Genomic DNA, 19,368 nt, shown 5'->3' with positions numbered 1-19,368 from the left:
TATTGAGCGCTTATTGTGTACAGAGCACTGTACTGAGCACTTGGGTGAATTCAGTGAATTCACATATTCAGTGTAGGAAGGAACGATTGCACACATACCCCAGGCATTGGTTAAGGAATGACACAGCTGTGCTTCCTAGCCTCTGTCTCATCTGTCCTGAGCTGTAACTTTGTGTTTCCGTGTGGTTTCACAACTTTAAGATATTTAATACGATAGCATCATGTGGCCTGGGTGGAAAGCATTTTGCTAACATAGTATCAGAAAAATGTATAAAAAAGATTCTAGTCACGACGGTAGCTTCAAGTCATCTACCTCCTAAACCATTAATTCCCTTTGAACCACTGGGTACAATGCAATGATTTTTCCAAACTAGGAGGTTTCTCGGAAACACAACTACCGTGTTAGGGCAGAAATGACTATTGGAAGAAATTTTTATATGAACTTTAGCTTCCTTTGCTAGGTGCTCTTCAAAGTTGTTTTTTTAAATGCATTTAACTTCCTGTTTGCCCTTGACCTGCTACCCTTTAGGAACTTCTGTGTTCTTAAGTGAATCTTTCCACATTTGATAGGATGACCTTTTATCCTCCAGTGATCTCTCTTACCCTGCTCTTAGCCATGCATGTTTTCTACCTGGTTGCCTAGCTGTTTTTCTTTCGTGGCCTCTAAGATGCTGTGGTAGAGCAACTTCTGAGCTGACTTGTTTTTTAGGTCACTCCCTCTTTCTCATTTTCCTAAATAAGGTCATTTTCTTTTTTTTTTTATGGTATTTGTTAAGCGCTTAATTTATACCAGGCATAGTATTAAGTGCTGGGGTAGATAGACACTAATCAGATTGGACCCAATCAGTGTCCCACATGGGGCTCACAGTCTTAATCCCCATTTTACAGATGAGGAAACTGAGACACAGAGAAGTGAAGTGATTTGCCCAACCTTACAGAGCAGACAAGTGGCGGAGTAAACCCTCAGTTTTGCGACTGGGGCATATCCCAATTGCCCATGTTATTCACGCCTCTGCTATCTTTGCGTGGCACTTGGACTTTCTTCTTGAGGAACTGCTAGGGAAGAGGGGCTTGTCCGAGGGGCTTGTCCAAGGGAAGAGGGGCTTGTGGCACGGAGGCAATGGAGAGACTTTGGAAAGGTCAAGCCTATGGTTTTTACTTTACCAACCAAGTCTTTGGTGAGGTCCTCAGGTGCTAAGGGTTAGAGAAGGAGGTGGTGGGGCCACTGGGGGCTTCTGAACAAGGCTGTAAGTTGAGCCCGCCTGAGGGACAGGGACCCAGTGTAATTCCCACTCGTATCTTAGCGCCCAGTGCTAAGGACAGTGCTCGGCACACAGAAAGCAATCTTACTACTACTATGGCTACTAGTCCTGCAGCCAAAACCCCACTCCTATCCAGGGATCAGAGTTGATGGACCTTAGGGATTCAGCTACCTGAATTGCACATTCCAAACAAAACACCAATCAGTGGTATTTTACTGAATACTTACTGCTTATTATTTATCATGCTTACTGAGTGGGAAGCAGTGTGGCCTAGTGGCCATAAAAGTGATTGGGTGCCCGGTTTCATCATAATTTGATATTGACTCGGGGTCAGGCTGACCCATGCAGGTGTGGGTTTCTAATATGACAATCCAAGATTTTGCATTCCCTTTGAATAAATAAAAAATTGCCAAAGCAAACTAAGAAACAAATAGTTTATTTCTCGATCGGTAAAGAAGCATCAAAAAGATCAGAAGAAGACACAGACTGCCGTTAAAGGCACCCAACAATGTTTAGGGCTCAAGTAGCTATCCCTCAAACCTTTCACCGTTCCCCACATCTCTAGAATGCACACAAAAACGGCCTCAGTGGAACATTATGGGCAAAAACATAGTGTTTTGCTCCTTAAATCTCTTGCTGGTCAAGATACACGGTCAAGGTCACCATTCATTCAATCATTAGTATTTATTGAGCGCTTACTATGTGCAGAGCACTGTACTAAGCGCTTGGAATGAACAAGTCGGCAACAGAGACAGTCCCTGCCGTTTGACGGGCTTACGGTCTAATCGGGGGAGACAGACAAGAATAATGGCGATAAATAGAGTCGAGGGGAAGAACATCTCGTAGAAACAATGGCAACTAAATAGAATCAAGGCGATGTACATTTCATTAATAGGGTAATGAAAATATATGCAGTTGAGCAGACGAGTACAGTGCTGAGGGGATGGGAAGGGAGAGGGGAAGGAGCAGAGGGAAATGGGAGGAAAAGAGGGTTAAGCTGCAGAGAGGTGAGGGGGGGCGGTAGAGGGAGAAGAGGGAGAAGGGGAGCTCAGTCTGGGAAGGCCTCTTGGAGGAGGTGAGTTTGAAGTAGGGTTTTGAAGAGGGGAAGAGAATCAGTTTGGCGGAGGTGAGGAGGGAGGGCATTCAGGGACCGCGCGAGGACGTGGCCCGGGGGTCGACGGCGGGATAGGCGAGACCGAGGGACGGCGAGGAGGTGGGCGGCGGAGGAGCGGAGCGTGCGGGGTGGGCGGTGGAAAGAGAGAAGGGAGGAGAGGTAGGAAGGGGCAAGGTGATGGAGAGCCTTGAAGCCTAGAGTGAGGCTACCTGTAACTGTACCTGTACCTGTAACACCAACTACCTGTAAATTCACAGATGGGCTGTAAAAACCACTTACAATTGGCCATGCCCCAAAAAACAATCTGGAGGCCCAGAAGACCAGGCAGATGCGAGGTCATGCAGGAAGGATGCCAGGGCCATCGACATCGCAGTCTCCTCACTGAGACAGCGGTCACCTGGATGTCAGGGGCAGTGGCTGGGAAACAGTTTTACAGAGTTTGACAGGAGTCTCCCCATTGTTTCCACATAAACAGTCATCTCTGCCTCCTGCTCTCTGAATGGCCGCTACAGGTTTGAAAGTCAGGAATTTTTGTGCTTACTGTTTTTAATTCAGCGGTTGGCTGCCCTGTCGGGGACAGACTGACCTCACTGGGCAAGGCCGTCCCTTTGGGATAGTGTTCTGCACTAATCTTGATTTCTCCGTGAGAAAATCCACCTTCCCTGGAGGAATTCCAGGGTTCCAAGCACCCTGCAGGTAAGGATGGAAATGTTGAGGGAGGTGGCCAACCCTGCTTATTGGCCAATAGTAGCCACTGGAACCTGTAGGAAACCAGAGAGTTGGGGCAATTGTGTAAACTGGAGCTGGTCCAGAGACCGAAAAGCGTTAGTTATATAGAGGCAAAACGGTTGTAAAAGTTTTTTAAAAAAACCCCAAACCACAATGGAATATACATCCTAAATCTCAGTGCTTAGCTTCTGGTTGTAATCAGGGGTGACTGCTGCCAGAAGCATCATTGCTAGCATATTGGCCATTGTGAGAAAAAAATGATCAAAGGCTTATTAAAAACAACAACCCACAACTGTGAGGCTGGTCAAGTGCAGGACTCTTTGCAATTATAGGGAGGGAGATGAAGAGAGAGGAAGGAGATAAAGACATTTATCAGGTCTCCCCCAGATCTCATCTCCATGAACCCCTTTTAAACTTCTTTGTAGAGCCCTCTCTCCCCTGCTCTGAGAAACACCATCATCTCCCAAATTCTAGAGCCTCAAAACCACTCCAAGTTGGTCTTTGGGGGCAAAAATGAGAAAGAGCCCGGTAAAACGTCTGGAGGGGTGGTGGGCAACAGCCAGGGCCCCGCATCCAGGCGTTTGTACAAGGCTAACAACGTAGAAATGGCCACTTCCTCTTCCGACAGCTGCCTGGGGAGGAACCGGGTTGGCCACTCTCTTTCTCTGGAATTTTTGCAAATCCTGTGTAGGTTCAAGGTCGCACCTGGTGCTGCTCTCTGTTGCCTCTGAGGGTTCAGGTTTTCAGTCCATTTCAAGTGAGCGGGCGGTCCGACTCTGAAAAAGTGCTCTCGGGCAGCGACCCTCTTCGTAAGGGAAATACCTGCTCACGAATCAAGAGTCTGAAGTCATTAAGCACTTTCCCTACTAGCTCAAACGGAAGTGAGGCAAGAAGTGCAAATCCAGATGGCTTATCTTGCCCTTTTCTAATAATAATAGTAATAATTCGGGTATTTGTTACGTGCTTACCATGTACCAGCCACTGTACTAAGCGCCGGGGCGATACAAACGAATCAGGTTGGAAACAGTCCCTGTCCCACGTGGGGCTCACAGTCTTGATCCCCATTTTACAGATGAGGTAACTGAGGCACAGAGAAGATAAGTGACTTGCCCAAGGACACACAGCAGACGAGTGGCGGAGCCGGGATTAGAACCCGTGACCTTCTGACTCCCAGGCCCGTGCTCTATCCACTACGCCATGCTGCTTCACAGAGTCGGGACCGGTCGATCAGGGGTACATATTGAGTGTCTACCGCGGGCAGAGCACCGTACTTATAAGCAGCGTGGCTCAGTGGAAAGAGCACAGGCTTTGGAGTATGAGGTCATGAGTTCGAATCCCAGCTCTGCCACTTGTCAGCTGTGTGACTGTGGGCAAGTCAATTAACTTCTCTGTGCCTCAGTTACCTCATCTGTAAAATGGGGATGAAGACTGTGAGCCCCACGTGGGACATCCTGATTCCCCTGTGTCTACCCCAGCGCTTAGAACCGTGCTCGGCACATAGTAAGCGCTTAACAAATACCAACGTTATTATTATTATTATTATAAGCACCTGGGGGAGTTGGCAGACACGTTACTAGCCCACAGGGAGCTTCCAGGCTAGACGTCAAAGATGGGCTGTTGTCGAGCGGCTCCGAGAGTCATAAGCTTGGCCACGTGATAGGAGGGGGACAACTGTGCGGTCTTCTTAAGGCCTCCTCGAATGATTCGGAAAGTCCTTCCCTTTAGCCTCCTCCTCTGCCGACCCAACCGACCCATCTCCTTTCAAAACGGCAGCGCCAGAGCGGTCGGAAGCCAGGCCAGAACGACTGTAGCCAGGAGCAGAACCAGTACCCCGTTCCAAAAGAGATCCTTCAAGGAACAGACCTTGAGCTTCCTGCCGTGACCCTGGGCTTTAAACCACTCCACCACTTCCCGGAAGTCGAAGACCTGGGCCTCGTAGCCCAGCTCTCTCCTGGCCTTCTCCAGGCTGAAGTAGTGGGTGACTCCGGTTTTGTAGACCTCTGTGCGGGTGAGGAAGGGCTGGAAGTTGTAGAGGCGGCCCACGAGGAAGTAGACCATCTCCGTCAGGAAGGCGAGGGAGTAGATGAGCAACAGGGGCAGGCGCAGGGTCGGGAACGGGTAGCCCAAGCCCTCCACCAGAGGACGGAAGAACTCGAAGTTGTTGACCGGCCTGCCGTCCGAGATGAAGTAGGGCTGGCCGGAGGCCACGTGCTCCTTGTCTGCCTTCAGCGCCTCCGAGGCCAGGATGTGAGCCTGAACCAGGTTGTCCACGTGGACGAACTCCACCAAGCTCCTCGGGTCCCCGTACACGAACTTGAAGAGTCCCTTCTCGATGTAGCTCACCACTCTCGGGAGGTTCCTCCGCTCCCCGGGCCCGTAGATTCCCGCCGACCGCAGGGCGCAGGTTCTCAGGACGCCCTCCCCGCCGTCCAGGGCCGAGCTGTTCGCCTCCAGCACCTTCTTCTCGGCCACCGACTTGGTGCGCGAGTAGTGATCGGGGTGGAGGTGGAGAGGTAGATAGGGAAGAGACTCATCCCCGTTTTCTATAACCTGGCCCCCAAACACCACGTTGTAGGTGCTCGTGTACACCATCCTCGGCACCGCCCTCCTCCTGCAAGCCCGGATCACGTTCTCCGTCCCTTTCACGTTGACGTCTTCGATCAGCTTCCGGTCCAGCTGCTCCCGCCCGGACATGCCGTAGGAAGCGATGTGGAAGACGCAGCTGACTCCCTGGAAGGCTTCCTCGACCTCGGAGAGGCAGCAGATGTTCCCCTGAATGAACCTCATCCCCTTCGGGACTTCTTGAGGGGGATTCTGGACATCGAACAGGATGATGTCCACTCCCATCCTGTGCAGAGTACAACCTAAACTAAAATGAAGGTGAGGCGTTACGTGGATCCGTGGCTGGGTTTTCCCTGGCGGAAGCACGACTGGCATTACAACTGACCCAGGATCTCTAGATCTTCTTAATACTCTGAAATGGACAATCCACCGGGGATAGAGATAGAATCCGGTAGGATGTCCATTTCAGAGTATAAACTGTTTCTTATAACTTCACGCTCCGTACAGTGCTCTGCACTCAGTAAGCGCTTAACAAATGCCATTGACTGATTGATTGATAATATTCAGACTCTGAGCCCCATGTGGGACGGTGAACTGCGTCCAACATGATTAACTTGTATCTACCCCAGCGCTCAGAAAGTGCTTGTCACACAGTAAGTACTTACCTGGTACCATTTTTTAAAAAGTCTCTGAAATAGCTTACTTCTGAGTTGACCATCCAGGGGACAGGATTGCCATTAATAGCTGTATCAATCATTCAGTCAATCAACGGTATTTATTGAGCACTTACTCTGCTCAGAGCACTCTGCTAAGAGCTTGGGAGAGTACAAAGCACTAGCCTTAGTAGAGAGTACCCATCTGGATTTATTAAGGGCTATACATTTTCCGAACGGAAGCTACTTACATCTGCCTGTCTCTCCCGTTAGATTTAAGTGCTCTGAGAACAGGGACCGTGACTTGCGTTTTGATCCAATGCTCCCAAGTGTCTAATAATGTATTCCACCCATAGAAGGCACATAAATACACTCAATTCTTCTTTTCTTCTTATTTATATCCATGTCTGTCTCTTCAGTCCCTCAACTGTAATCTCACTGTGGGCAGGCAGGGTGTCTACCAACTTTTTACACTGTACTCTGCTAGTTTGGTGCTCTGCACATTTTAAGTGCTCAGTAAACACCACTGATTGATCGACTGATTCTGTTTTGGATAGGAGGCTGTTAGGGAATTGGTGGGGGTTGGTGGGGCACGCAGGGGACATGCTCTGACACATCTATCTGGATAGAATGCGAGGAGAGGCTGGAAGAAATGATTGTGCGCACACACTCAGAGTTTGACAAAGCTTATGAGCTAGAAGGTGAGTTTTCCTCATTGTGGGGTTTGATCATTGTGGTATTTGTTAATCACTGCCCAGCAATGTACTAAGCACTGGGATAGACAGAGGCAATCAGGTCGGAAACAGTCCCTATCCCACAAAGGCTCTCCCTCCCCCTCTAGACCGTGAGCTCATTGTGGGCAGGGAATGTGTCTGTTTATTGTTAGACTGTACTCTTCCAAGTGCTTAGTACACTGCTTTGCACGGAGTAAGCACTCAATAGACACGACTGACCGAATGAAGTTATTTTCCAGATGAAGAAACTAAGGCCCAGAGAAGTTAAAAGATTTGCCCAAGGTCACAGAGCAGTCAAGTGGCAGAGCCAGGAGAAGAACCCAGACTGTGCTCCTCCCATTAGGCCATGCTGTTTTCCACTGCTTGGTAGAAATGCAATCGTCACATTTAAAGGAGAATGGAATGTACAGCTGAAAGAATGAATACATCCTAACAGATGTATTACTTAACTTCCATTAAAGCAACTGTCAGGAATCATGCAACGGAGCTGTGAATGTTTTAAACAAGGGCACTGACCGGAAACCAAAATAACCACCTCCTCCCGTTATGAGAACGGTTTCCTTGGCACTCTTTTCCGGATCCATCTTTCCGCCCTCAGAGTGACTTTAGCAAAGATATCTGTGAGAGACAAAGAAAGAGAGAAATACATCATGAGAGTTGCAACATTATTATCAGTGCTGGTGGGTTGTCCTTTTCTCTATGCCCGGGACTAGAGACTTAGCAACAATGTCTTGGATTTATATCACGGTTTCCTCGCCAGGGCTTCAGAGGGCTTCAGATATCGTCACTCATCATCCTTGGGAAGAAAGGAGAGACGGGTATTATTCCCATTCTATTTATGGCCGACAGTGAAGCACAGAGGAGTTAAGCCATGTTTTCACCACGGGATTTGAATTTAGCGTCTCACTTTCCCACCTTCTTTAAGAGTCAGTAAATTAGGATTCCAGATGTGTCATCTCAGAATGGAACTCCAGTGGAAAGCCGCTATGAGAGAGGGTATATTTCAATTTTCTAATCCTACTTGAATTTTTCAAGGGCACATTTCGTTAGATCCCTCTTTTTAAAAAAATTTTGTTAAAATGTATCTGTTGAATTCTTACTAGGTGCCAGGCATTCTACTGAGCGCACGACACAAGATAATGAGGTTGGGCACAGCCTGTGTCCCACATGGGGCTCACAGACTTCATCCCCATTTTACAGAAGAGATAAGTGAAGGGCTGTTACATAAGTGCTGAGGATGGGGCTTAAATACTTGTTCTCTCTCGCCCAACCTCATTCATTTGTACTTACCCCAATACATAGAACAGTCTTCGACCCATAGTATTATTAATAATTAAATATTATTTTTTAAAAAGTCCTTGAAGCCAGTGAGGCAACGGGAGTTGGAAGGAAGGACAATCTTCTAGATGGTAAGCTCCTTGAGGGCCTACTTAATCTATTCTACTCTCCCAAATGCTTAATACAGTGCTCTGCATAGGCTAAGCACTCAGTACATAGTATCGATTGATAGATTGGGGTGACCTGTAAGTTCCTTGTGGGCAAGGATTGAGTCTTCCAAGTCTATTGTATTGTACTTTCCCAAGCGCTTAGTACAGTGCTCTGCATTCGGTAAGTGCTCAATAAATATCACCGATTGACTGATCAAGCTTCACCCGCCATTTCTGATGTTGCAAATTTGGAAAAGCAAGGATCGCCACTCTGTGAGAGTGAAGATCACACAGCTTGAACGACGGCAGCACAAAGATGACAGTGGCCTTCTGGAGGCTGATATCGGTCAGCCCGACTTGCTGAAGAAATTCAACGAGAGACGATTCTTTGCGAGGCCGGAGCAAAAAATGACTGGTTTGGAAAGACATTTTTCTGGAGGTCTGGGAGGCAACGCTAATTTAGAGGCCAAGAAAATGCAGGCTTTTTAGCTGGCAAAATTAAAAAACACCACCCAATTGCCAATCAGTATTAATCCTCCCCTACCCCCGCAAAACCCCAAATCTCACTTTCAATCCTTCAGTGTCAGGACTGCACAGCATACTTGGTTAATAGGAGGAAACTACAATTTCAAAAGACAAAGGAGGCCCCAGAATCTTCTGGACCTCTTTCAGCTCCCCATCATTACGCACAACCTCTAATCCTTCATAGGCTGCTGTCCTGGAGCAAAATGATACAATCAACCCAATTAACAGGATTAGATAGGAAGATGAGGAAATTGGAAAGGAAGGAGGAGAAAGTACTCCAATAGGGAAAATGTGGAAATGAAAAGCAGAGACTGTCCAATGAGAGCATACGAGAGGGAAGACGGAATTGGGAGTATTTAGAGATAAGCCTATTCCACCTCTCTTCTTCGTGCCCGGTTTAGCCAATAGTTCTCACGATCATCAGTTCCCCTCACTGCCCCCACTTCTATTTGACTTTCCAATTAGCACTGGCTCACCCACATCGGGGCAAAAAGAAGAACTGAGCAGAGAGAGGGCTATGGACCGTAACCTCATTGTGGGCAGGTAATAATGTCTCTCCCAACTCTGCTGTATTATACTCTCCCAATTTCTTAGGTACAGTGCTCTGCTCACAGTAAGTGCTCAATAAATTCACTTGGTTAAGAGAGGATGAAGAGGCACTATGAGGTCAGGCTGCTCCTTTAATGCCAGAGTGAGCCTGCCCAGTCCCACACCATCCTGACTCCCAGCTGCCTCTTCTCCAGCCCAACAGAGGGAGGGCAGAGTGGAATAATAATAATAATGTTGGTATTTGTTAAGCGCTTACTATGTGAAGAGCACTGTTCTGAGCGCTGAGGGAGATACAGGGTGATCAGGTTGTCCCATGTGGGGCTCATAGTCTTCATCCCCATTTTACAGATGAGGTCACTGAGGCACAGAGAAGTTGTGACTTGCCCACAGTCATACAGCTGATGAGTGGCAGAGCCGGGATCCGAACTCATGACCTCTGACTCAAGCCCGGGCTCTTTCCGTGCTTCTTTAGCCACGCTACTAAAGCAAGGTATGTCCAAGTTTTAAAATGTTGGGAAAAGTGTGACTGTGGGTCCAGCCTCCCTGAGACCCGCAGGACCCCTCGAGCCTGACCCCCCCATTCCCTTCAGGTCAGGAAGGTGGGGGGGGGCCTGAATTGACACCCCCAGCTTTATCCTAAATTCCAGCTGGCTCTGGCCCATATTTACCAGCGCTGCCTCCCTTTGAAGCCCTTAATAGTAAGGAAACACTAGAATCTCCCCAGTACCTCCAGAATTGCCCGGGAGACATTGCTTTTTTAAGGTATTTAAATGCTTACTATGTGCCCGGTACTAAGGCCCGGGGTAGATACAAGCTAATCGGGTCGGACACGGTCGACGTCCCATCTGGGGCTCACAGGCTAAGTAGGAAGTAGCCAGATTTAATCAATCCTCATTTTTCAGATGAGGCAACTGAGGCACAGAGAAGTTCGTTCATTCAGTCGTGTTTATTGAGCGCTTACTGTGTGCTGAGCACCGTACTAAGTGCTTGGGAAGTACAATTCGGCAACAAGTAGAGACAATCCCTACCCGGCAATGGGGTCAAAGTCTAGAAAGTTACATGACATGCCCAAGGTCACATAGGAGACAAGTGGCGGAGCTGGGATTGGAACCCAGGTCCTTCTGACTTCCAGGCCTGGGCTCTCTCCACTAGGCCACCCCGCTTTTCCTGATTAGGAGAATCGGCGCTACGTCGCTGCCTCCGATGTACATAGTCAAAGGAGGGACTGAACGTGTTCCACTTCTTGTAGCCCCGCCTCCTGACTTCTATCAACCCCACTCCCTGATCTCCATTAAACCTGCTTGAATTTATTTGAATGCCCAGGTGAGCGAGGTCCATCAGGTGGATTTTAGTAGGACGACAACTTGGTCACTCTGGCTTAAAGGCCAGGCCTGTTTTGGCAATCGATCAATAGTATTTTTGGAACCCTTACTCTAAACTACACGCTCGGGAGAGTACAATACGAGAATTAGTAGGCATGTCCCCTGCCCACACTGAGCTTACAGTCTAGAGGGGGAGACAGTCATTAATATAAATATTTATTCATTCATTCATTCAATAGTATTTATCGAGCGCTTACTATGTGCAGAGCACTGTACTAAGCACTTGGAATGTACAATTCGGCAACAGATAGAGAGCATCCCTGCCCATTGACGGGCTTACGGTCTAATCGGGGGAGACAGACGGACAAAAACAAGACAACTTAGTCACGATAAATCGAATCAAGGGGATGGACACCTCATTAATAAAAATAAATAGGGTAATAAAATATATATACAAATGAGCACAGTGCTGAGGGGAAGGGAGAGGGGGAGGAGCAGAGGGAAAGGGGGCTTAGCTGAGGGGAGGTGAAGGGGGGGCAGAGAGGCAGCAGAGGGAGCAGAGGGAAAAGGGGAAGCTCAGTCTGGGAAGGCCTCTCGGAGGAGGTGAGCTCTCAAATATATTACTGACAGGTCCATAAGTGCCGTGAGGCCGAGGGTGAGCTGAATATCAAGGACTTAAAGGGTACAGATTCAAGTGCGTAGACGACGCAGAAGGAAGAGAGAGAAGGGAAAAGAGGGTTTAACCGGGGAAGACCTCTTGGAGGAGATGTGACCGTAATGAGGCTTTGAAGGTAGGGAGAGTGGTGGTCTGGCAGATATGGAGGGAGAGGGAGGTCCAGGCCAGAGGGAGGAGGATTCATTCATTCAATAGTATTGAGTGAGCGCTTACTATGTGCAGAGCACTGTACAAAGGGACTGGTAGTGAGAGAGATGAGATCGAAGCACAGAGAGCCGGCTGGTGCTCTAGGAGCGAAGTGTGCCGGGCTGGGCCGCAGCAAGGCGAGGGAAGAGCGGGAGAGATGATTGAGAAGCAGTGTGGCTCAGTGGAAAGAGCCTTGGGAGTCAGAGGTCATGGGTTCTAATCCCCCTGCTCCGCCGCTTGTCAGCTGGGTGACTTCACTTCACTGCGCCTCAGTTACCACATCTGTAAAATGGGGATGAAGACTGTGAGCCTTACGTGGGACAACCTGATCACCTTGTTTCTACCCCTGCACCGAGAACAGGGCTTGGCACATTGTAAGCGCTTAACAAATACCAACATTATTATTAGTAGTAGTAGTAAGTGCTTTAAAGTCTGTGGTAGGGAGTTTCTTTCGTTGCTAAGGTGGATGGGGAACCACTGGAGGTCTTTGAGGATTGAATGTTTTTGTCAAAAAATGATCCGCACAACAGAGTGAAGTATGGACTGGAGTGGGGAGAGACAGGAGACAGGGAGGTCAGCGAGGAGGGCTTCCTTCTCAGAGGTTGCTTCTCCCAGCCTCAGGCTAATATTTCACAGCGTTTTGGGACGTATTACAAACCTAGATATGAGAAGCAGTGCTTAGTTGAGTGCGTGACACGTAGTAGGCAGTTAACTACCATAAGAATAATTATTATAATGACAAAGCAGAGTATCCAGTGAAAACAGCAAGGGCCTGGGAGTCAGAGGAACTGAGTTCTAATCTCAGCTCTTCCTCTTGCCAGCTGTATGACCTTGGGCAAGCCACTTAACTTCTTTGAGCCTCAGCCTCCTCCCCTGTAAAATGGGGATTAAATACCTGTTCGCCCTCCTATTTAGACGGTGAGCCCCATGTGGGGGACAGACTGTGTCTGACCTGATTAAATCTCATGTGTCTCAGTGTTTAGTACAGTGCTGGGCACATAGTAAGTATTTAACAAATACCACAATTATTATTACAGGGATAATGAAGCACTGAGCGCTATACTTTTTCATTTACCAGTTTATTCCCTTTATCTTTCCTAACACTTGTTATTTCAATTGTATCTTTATGCTTCCTCCTCCTACCAATGTGCTTGCCTTTTATTTTCCTGTAAGATTGTAACCTTCTTGTGGATGGGAGACTCTGTCTTTCACCTCTTTTGTAATTAATCAGTGTGTGCAGAGCACTGTACTAAGCACTTGAGAAAGTACAATACAATAGTGTTAATAGGCAGGTTTGCTGCCCAGAAGGAGCTCACATTCTACAGGAGACAGAAATTAAAATAAACTACAGACAGGGGAAGTTTTAGAATATAAGAATTCCCCCAAACACTTGGTTCAGTGCTCAGCACATGGTAGTCTTTTAAGAAAGGTTTTGAAAAAGAATATACCCTAAGGTTATTTGGTTATTTTAAAAAAATTCTGGTTCCCTCAATAATACCAACAGTCACTAATGATAACCTGGGAGAATAATGCTGACCTTACTCATTGGTTGGCTGATTCAGGGCTAATATAAATGGCTGTAAAGCTCTTTCCTTTGGCTGAGTAATGAGAACCCTTGTTTAAACACACACACACCCACATCACTAAAATCTGCCCTTTCTTTTCCATCTCAACTGCTACCATGCGGATTCAAGGACTTATATCCCACCTTGACAACTGCATCAGCCTCCTCGCTGACCTCCCTACTCCAGTTCTTCACTCTGCTGCTTGCAACTTTTTCTAAAATACCATTCAGGCCATGTCTCCCCCTCAAGGATCTCCAGTGACTGCCCATCCCTCCCTCTCTGCATCAAACAGAGACTCCTCGTCATCGGCTACGAAGCATTCGTGCGGCTTGCCACCTTCTACCTCACCTGGCTACTCTCCTACTACAACCGGCGAGTTCACTTGTCTAGCATCGACAAACTCAGTGGACCTCATTCTCGTCCATCTCGTTGCCGACCCCTTGCCCCCGTCCTCTTTCTGGCCTGGAACTCCCTCCCACTTCGTTTCTGATAGACCACCACTCTCCCCCTCTTCAAAGCCTTATAAATTCATTCATTCATTCAATAGTATTTATCGATCACTTACTATGTGAGAGCACTGTACTAAGCGCTTGGAATGTACGATTTGGCAACAGATAGAGACAATCCCTGCCCACTGATGGGCTTACAGTCTAATCGGGGGAGACAGACGGCCAATTAACATCACAGGTCCCCCGGAGAGGCCTTCCCCCAGTAAACCCTCTCCCTTCTAGATCACCTCTCCACTCGGATCGGTACCCTGAAAGAAGGTGCAGTTCAGGTAGCTGAATCCCCAAAGTCCATCAACTCTGACCCAGGCCCCAGTCCCACAGCCCTTATGTACAGATCCACAATTTATTTTAATGAGTGTCTTCCCCTCTAGACCGAAAGCTCCTCGTGGGCAGGGAACTCGTCTACCAAGTCTTTTGCGCTCTCAAGCTTTAGAATAATGCTCTGCACACCGTAAATGCTCACTAAATACCACCGATTGACTGATTAATAACGCAACGTGTTTTCTCAAAGAGCTTGCGACTCACATCCTTTCCCTATCCCTCGGCAACAGGCAGCCCACTCCGGAATTGCACTTGTAGCCAAAGAGGAAAAATATCTTTACGTTCACAGAGTTAAGCAATAGTCCCCCACAGGATTCGCCCTCCTATCATTCATTCATTCGATAGTATTTAGCGAGCGCTTACTATGTGCAGAGCACTGTTCTAAGCGCTAGGCTAGATACAGGGTCATCACGTTGTCCCCATGAGGCTCACAGTTAATCTCCATTTTACAGATGAGGTAACTGAGGCACAGAGAAGTTAAGTGACTTCAGTGCTCTGCACATAGTAAGCGCTCAATAAATACTATTGAATGAACAAATACCAACATCATTAATTCATTAACCTGATCACTTTGCATGCCCCCCCCCCCAGCACTTAGAACAGTCGTTTGCACATAGTAAGTGCTTAACAAATACCAACATCATTAATTGACCTGATCACCTTGCCTGCCCCCCCAGCGCTTAGAACAGTGCTCTGCACATAGTCAACCCTTAATAATAATAATGTTGGTATTTGTTAAGCGCTGACTATGTGCCGAGCACTGTTCTAAGCGCTGGGGTAGACGCACGGGAATCGGGTTGTCCCACGTGGGGCTCACAGTCTTAATCTATTCTCCATTTACACTCACTCCCTCGGGGTACTCATTCGCTCTCACGGCTCTGACTACCATCTCTACGCAGACGACACGCAGATCTACATCTCCGCCCCCGTCCTCTCCCTCTCCCTTCGGGCTCGCATCTCCTCCCGCCTCCGGGACGTCTCCACCTGGATGTCGGCCCGCCACCTAAAACTCAACACGAGCGAGACCGAGCTCCTCATCTTCCCTCCCGAACCCGGTCCTCTCCCGGACTTCCCTATCACCGTGGATGGCACGACCATCCTTCCCGTCTCTCGGGCCCACGATCTCAGTGTCATCTTTGACTCGTCTCTCTCGTTCACCCCACACATCCTATCCGTCACCGAGACCTGCCGGTCTCACCTTTACGATAGCGCCAAGATCCGCCCTTTCCTCTCCACCCAAACGTCTACCTTACCGCTACGGGCTCTCGTTATATCCCGGCTAGACTACCGTGTCGGCCTTCTCTCTGACCTCCCTTCCTCCTCTCTCGCCCCGCTCCGGTCTATTCTTCACTCCGCCGCCCGGCTCATCTTCCTGCAGAAACGCTCTGGGCCTGTCACTCCCCTTCTTAAACACCTCCAGTGGTTGCCTATCGACCTCCGCTCCAAACAAAAACTCCTCACTCTAGGCTTCGCGGCTCTCCATCCCCTTGCCCCTTCCTACCTCTCCTCCCTTCTCTCTTTCTACCGCCCACCCCGCACGCTCCGCTCCTCTGCCGCCCACCTCCTCACCGTCCCTCGGTCTCGCCTATCCTGCCGTCGACCCCTGGGTCATGTCCTCCCGCGGTCCCGGAACGCCCTCCCTCCTCACCTCCGCCAAACTGATTCTCTTCCCCTCTTCAAAACCCTTCTTAAAACTCACCTCCTCCAAGAGGCCTTCCCAGACCGAGCTCCCCTTCTCCCTCTACTCCCTCTGCCATCCCCCCTTCACCTCTCCGCAGCTTAATCCTCTTCTCCCCCCTCTCCCTCTGCTCCTCCCCCTCTCCCTTCCCATCCCCTCAGCACCGTACTCGTCCGCTCGACTGTATATATTTCCATTACCCTATTTATTTTGTTAATGAAATGTACATCGCCTCGATTCTATTTAGTCGCCATCGGTTTTTACGAGACGTTCTTCCCCTCGACTCTATTTATCGCCATCGTTCTCGTCCGTCCGTCTCCCCCGATCGGACCGTAAGCCCGTCAAACGGCAGGGACTGTATCTGTTGCCGACTTGTTCATTCCAAGCGCTTAGTACAGTGCTCTGCACATAGTAAGCCCTCAATAAATACTATTGAATGAATGAATGAATTAATCCTCATTTTACACAGCTAAGTGGCCGAGGGGGATTCGAACCCATGACCTCTGACTCCAAAGCCCGTGCTTTTTCCACTGGTATTTGGTTATTTCTCAACAAATACCAACATCATTAATTCATTAACCTAATCCCCTTGCATGCCCGCCGCCCCCTCCCCCCTCCCCCAGCGCTTAGAACAGTCGTTTGCACATATTAAGTGCTTACCAAATACCAACATCATTAATGAATGAACCCGATCACCTTGCCTGCCCCCGCAGCGCTTAGAACAGTGCTCTGCACATAGCGCTTAACAAATACCACTATCATTGCGCTTGGAATGTACAATTCGGCATCAGAGACCATCCCTGCCCAGTGACGGGCTCACAGTCTACGAGGGGGAGACATGCAAAACGGAACAAGACAACATCATGGAGATACAGAGAATCAAGGGGACGGACACCTCATTAAGAAAAGAAATGGGGTAATAAAGAATAGAGACAAATGAGCGGTATCCTCCTGCCGGGGGGGGGGGGGGGGGGGGACGACGATCACGAGCGACCGGAGCAGGATCCGCGGGCAGAAACCAGAGGGATAAATCCTTCGCGTCCAACTCCGGGAGTCGAGAGAGGAGGCTTCGCTGCCCTCCTCCTTCTCTCCGTTTCCCACGCACCAAACCCAAACGTCTCCCGCAAATTGTACGACGCAGATCCAAGAGGGTGCAGGGGATCGCAGGCGGTTGGGAAAAAGTGGTACCTGTTGAGCGCCTAGTGGGGGGTCAAACCCTGTTCCAAGCGCTGAGCTAGGTTCAGCGGTTAGTTCGGACAGCGCCCTTGTCCCGCCGTCTAAGCAGGAGGGATCGCGGCTCGGTCAAGCAGGCAACAGGGGGAAAAGCCTGGGCTTCGGAGTCAGAGGTCACGGGTTCGACTCCCGGCTCTGCCACTTGTCAGCTGGGTGACTGTGGGCGAGTCACTTCACTTCTCTGTGCTCCAGTGACCTCATCTGTAAAATGGGGATTAAGTGTGAGCCTCGCGTGGGACCACCTGACCCCCCCTGTATCTCCCCCAGCGCTTAGAACAGTGCTCTGCACAGAGTAAGCGCTAAATAAATACCAACATTAAAATAGATATGATTCGATTAGACCGTAAGCCCCTCAAACGGCAGGGACCGTCTCTATCTGTTGCCGACTTGTTCATTCCAAGCGCTTAGTACGGTGCTCTGCACCTAGTAAGCGCTCAATAAATACTATTGAAAGAATGAATGATTCAATAGCTATGAATGAATAAATGAACGCATGGGATCAAAGCACAAGGTATCAGACGCTCACAGCATTTTCCAGTTCGGGCACAAATTCAAAACTGTGGATTTATTAATGATAATAATAATAATGATGGCATTTGTTAAGCGTTCACTGTGCGCAAAGCACTCTTCTAAGCGCTGGGGAGGATACGAGGCGCTCAGCTTGTCCCATGTGGGGCTCACAGTGAAAAGAGCGGGGGCTTCGCAATCGGAGGTCATGGGTTCGACGCCCGGCTCTGCCACTTAGCGGTGTGACTGTGGGCAAGTCACTTCACTTCTCTGGGCCTCAGTTACCTCATCTGTCAAATGGGGATTATCTGTGAGCCTCACGTGGGACAAACCGATGACCCTGTATCTGCCCCAGCGCTTAGAACAGTGCTCTGCACGTAGTAAGCGCTTAACAAATACCAACATTATTCTTACGCCCATTTTCCAGATGAGGGAACTGAGGCCCAGAGAAGTGACTTGCCCAAGAGCCCGGGCTTGGGAATCAGAGGTCGTGGGTTCGATTCCCGGCTCCGCCACTTGTCAGCTGTGTGATCTTGGGCAAGTCACTTCACTTCTCTGGGCCTCAGTTCCCTCCTCTGTAAAATGGGGATTAACTGTGAGCCTCCCGTGGGACAACCCGATGACCCTGTACCTACCCCAGCGTTTAGAGCGATGCTCTGCACAGAGTAAGCGCTCAACAAATACCAGCATTATTAGTGTTATTGCCCAGAGAAGTGCCTTGCCCAAAGTCACCCAGTTGGCAAGCGGCGGAGCCGGGATTCGAACCCAGCCCTCTGACTCCCCAGCCCGGGCTCTTGCCGCTGCTTCTCCGGGGGTGGGTGCGGAGGGAGGAATGAAATGCTCCGTCCATCCGCCCACCCACTGGCTCCCCGGGGGTCCCTACCTGCTTTCCCCCTCTCCAGGTGCACCGCGGAGCGCTCCAGGTTGGGCCCGCCTCCGGCAGGGGGCGCGCGGGAGGCGGGGCGTGGGGGGGGGTTCCGTACGGAAAGATGGCGGCCCCCATAAGGGAGGTTGGGCGGCCGCTTCCGCCGTACGGCTCCTTCGCGCCTGCGTGGACGGCGGCCGGGCCATGGCGGGCTCCGCGCGCGCGGCCGAGCTGCGGCCCCTGCTGCGGGAGCTGGACGCGCTCAGCCGGCGCCTCGGTGAGACCCTCGTAATAATCATCAGGAGGGTGAGCTTTGGTAAGCGCTTTTTATGTGCAGAGCACTGCTCTAAGCGCTGGAGGGGGGCAGGCAAGGGGATCAGGTTAATTAATGATGTTGGTATTTGTTAAGCGCTATGTGCAAAGCACTGCTCCAAGCGCTGGGGGGGGGGAGGCAAGGGGATCAGGTTGATGAATGAATGATATTGGTATTTGTTAAGCGCTCACTGTGTGCAAAGCACTGCTCTAAGCGCTGGGGGGGCAGGCAAGGGGATCAGGTTGATGAATTAATGATGTTGGTATTTGTTAAGCGCTGGCTATGTGCAAAGCACTGCTCCAAGCGCTGGGGGGGAGGCAAGGGGATCAGGTTAATGAATGAATGATATTGGTATTTGTTAAGCGCTCGCTATGTGCAAAGCACTGCTCTAAGCGCTGGGGGGGCAGGCAAGGGGATCAGGTTGATGAATTAATGATGTTGGTATTTGTTAAGCGCTGGCTATGTGCAAAGCACTGCTCCAAGCGCTGGGGGGGAGGCAAGGGGATCAGGTTAATGAATGAATGATATTGGTATTTGTTAAGCGCTCACTATGCAAAGCACTGCTCTAAGCGCTGGAGGGGAGGCAAGGGGATCAGGTTAATTAATGATGTTGGTATTTGTTAAGCACTGACTATGTGC

At 49.5% G+C, this 19,368-nt stretch overlaps 1 protein-coding gene across 2 annotated transcripts; it reads right to left on the bottom strand.

Annotated features, from left to right (window-relative positions):
* Positions 1–4,628: 4,628 nt before the first annotated feature.
* Positions 4,629–18,486, bottom strand: SDR42E1 (short chain dehydrogenase/reductase family 42E, member 1). Of its 2 annotated transcripts, none has more exons than XM_029076154.1 (3): positions 18,435–18,486; positions 7,570–7,671; positions 4,629–5,973 (listed from the first exon to the last, which is right to left on the bottom strand). In XM_029076154.1, exons 2-3 carry the CDS (start codon positions 7,635–7,637, stop codon positions 4,866–4,868), a joined length of 1,176 nt encoding a protein of 391 aa, XP_028931987.1. In that variant the 5' UTR covers positions 7,638–7,671; positions 18,435–18,486; the 3' UTR covers positions 4,629–4,865. The 2 variants fall into 2 exon arrangements, with proteins under 2 accessions (XP_028931987.1, XP_001508136.1); XM_001508086.4 differs by lacking the exon at positions 18,435–18,486 and adding an exon at positions 17,000–17,177.
* Between the last annotated feature and the right edge of the window lie 882 nt (positions 18,487–19,368).

Source organism: Ornithorhynchus anatinus, chromosome 11 (assembly GCF_004115215.2).
Source record: "Ornithorhynchus anatinus isolate Pmale09 chromosome 11, mOrnAna1.pri.v4, whole genome shotgun sequence".
NCBI classification, from domain to species: Eukaryota; Metazoa; Chordata; class Mammalia; order Monotremata; family Ornithorhynchidae; genus Ornithorhynchus; species Ornithorhynchus anatinus.
Note: the sequence above shows the minus strand (reverse complement) of the source record. Positions and strands in the feature narration are given on the sequence as shown.

Coding starts and splice junctions, on each gene's coding strand:
- SDR42E1 (XM_029076154.1), bottom strand. CDS start 7,637: ATGGATCCGGAAAAGAGTGCCAAGGAAACCGTTCTCATAACGGGAGGA. Junction 5,974..7,569: donor GGTGGTTATTTTGGTTTCCG/GTCAGTGCCCTT, acceptor CCTTCATTTTAG/TTTAGGTTGTACTCTGCACA.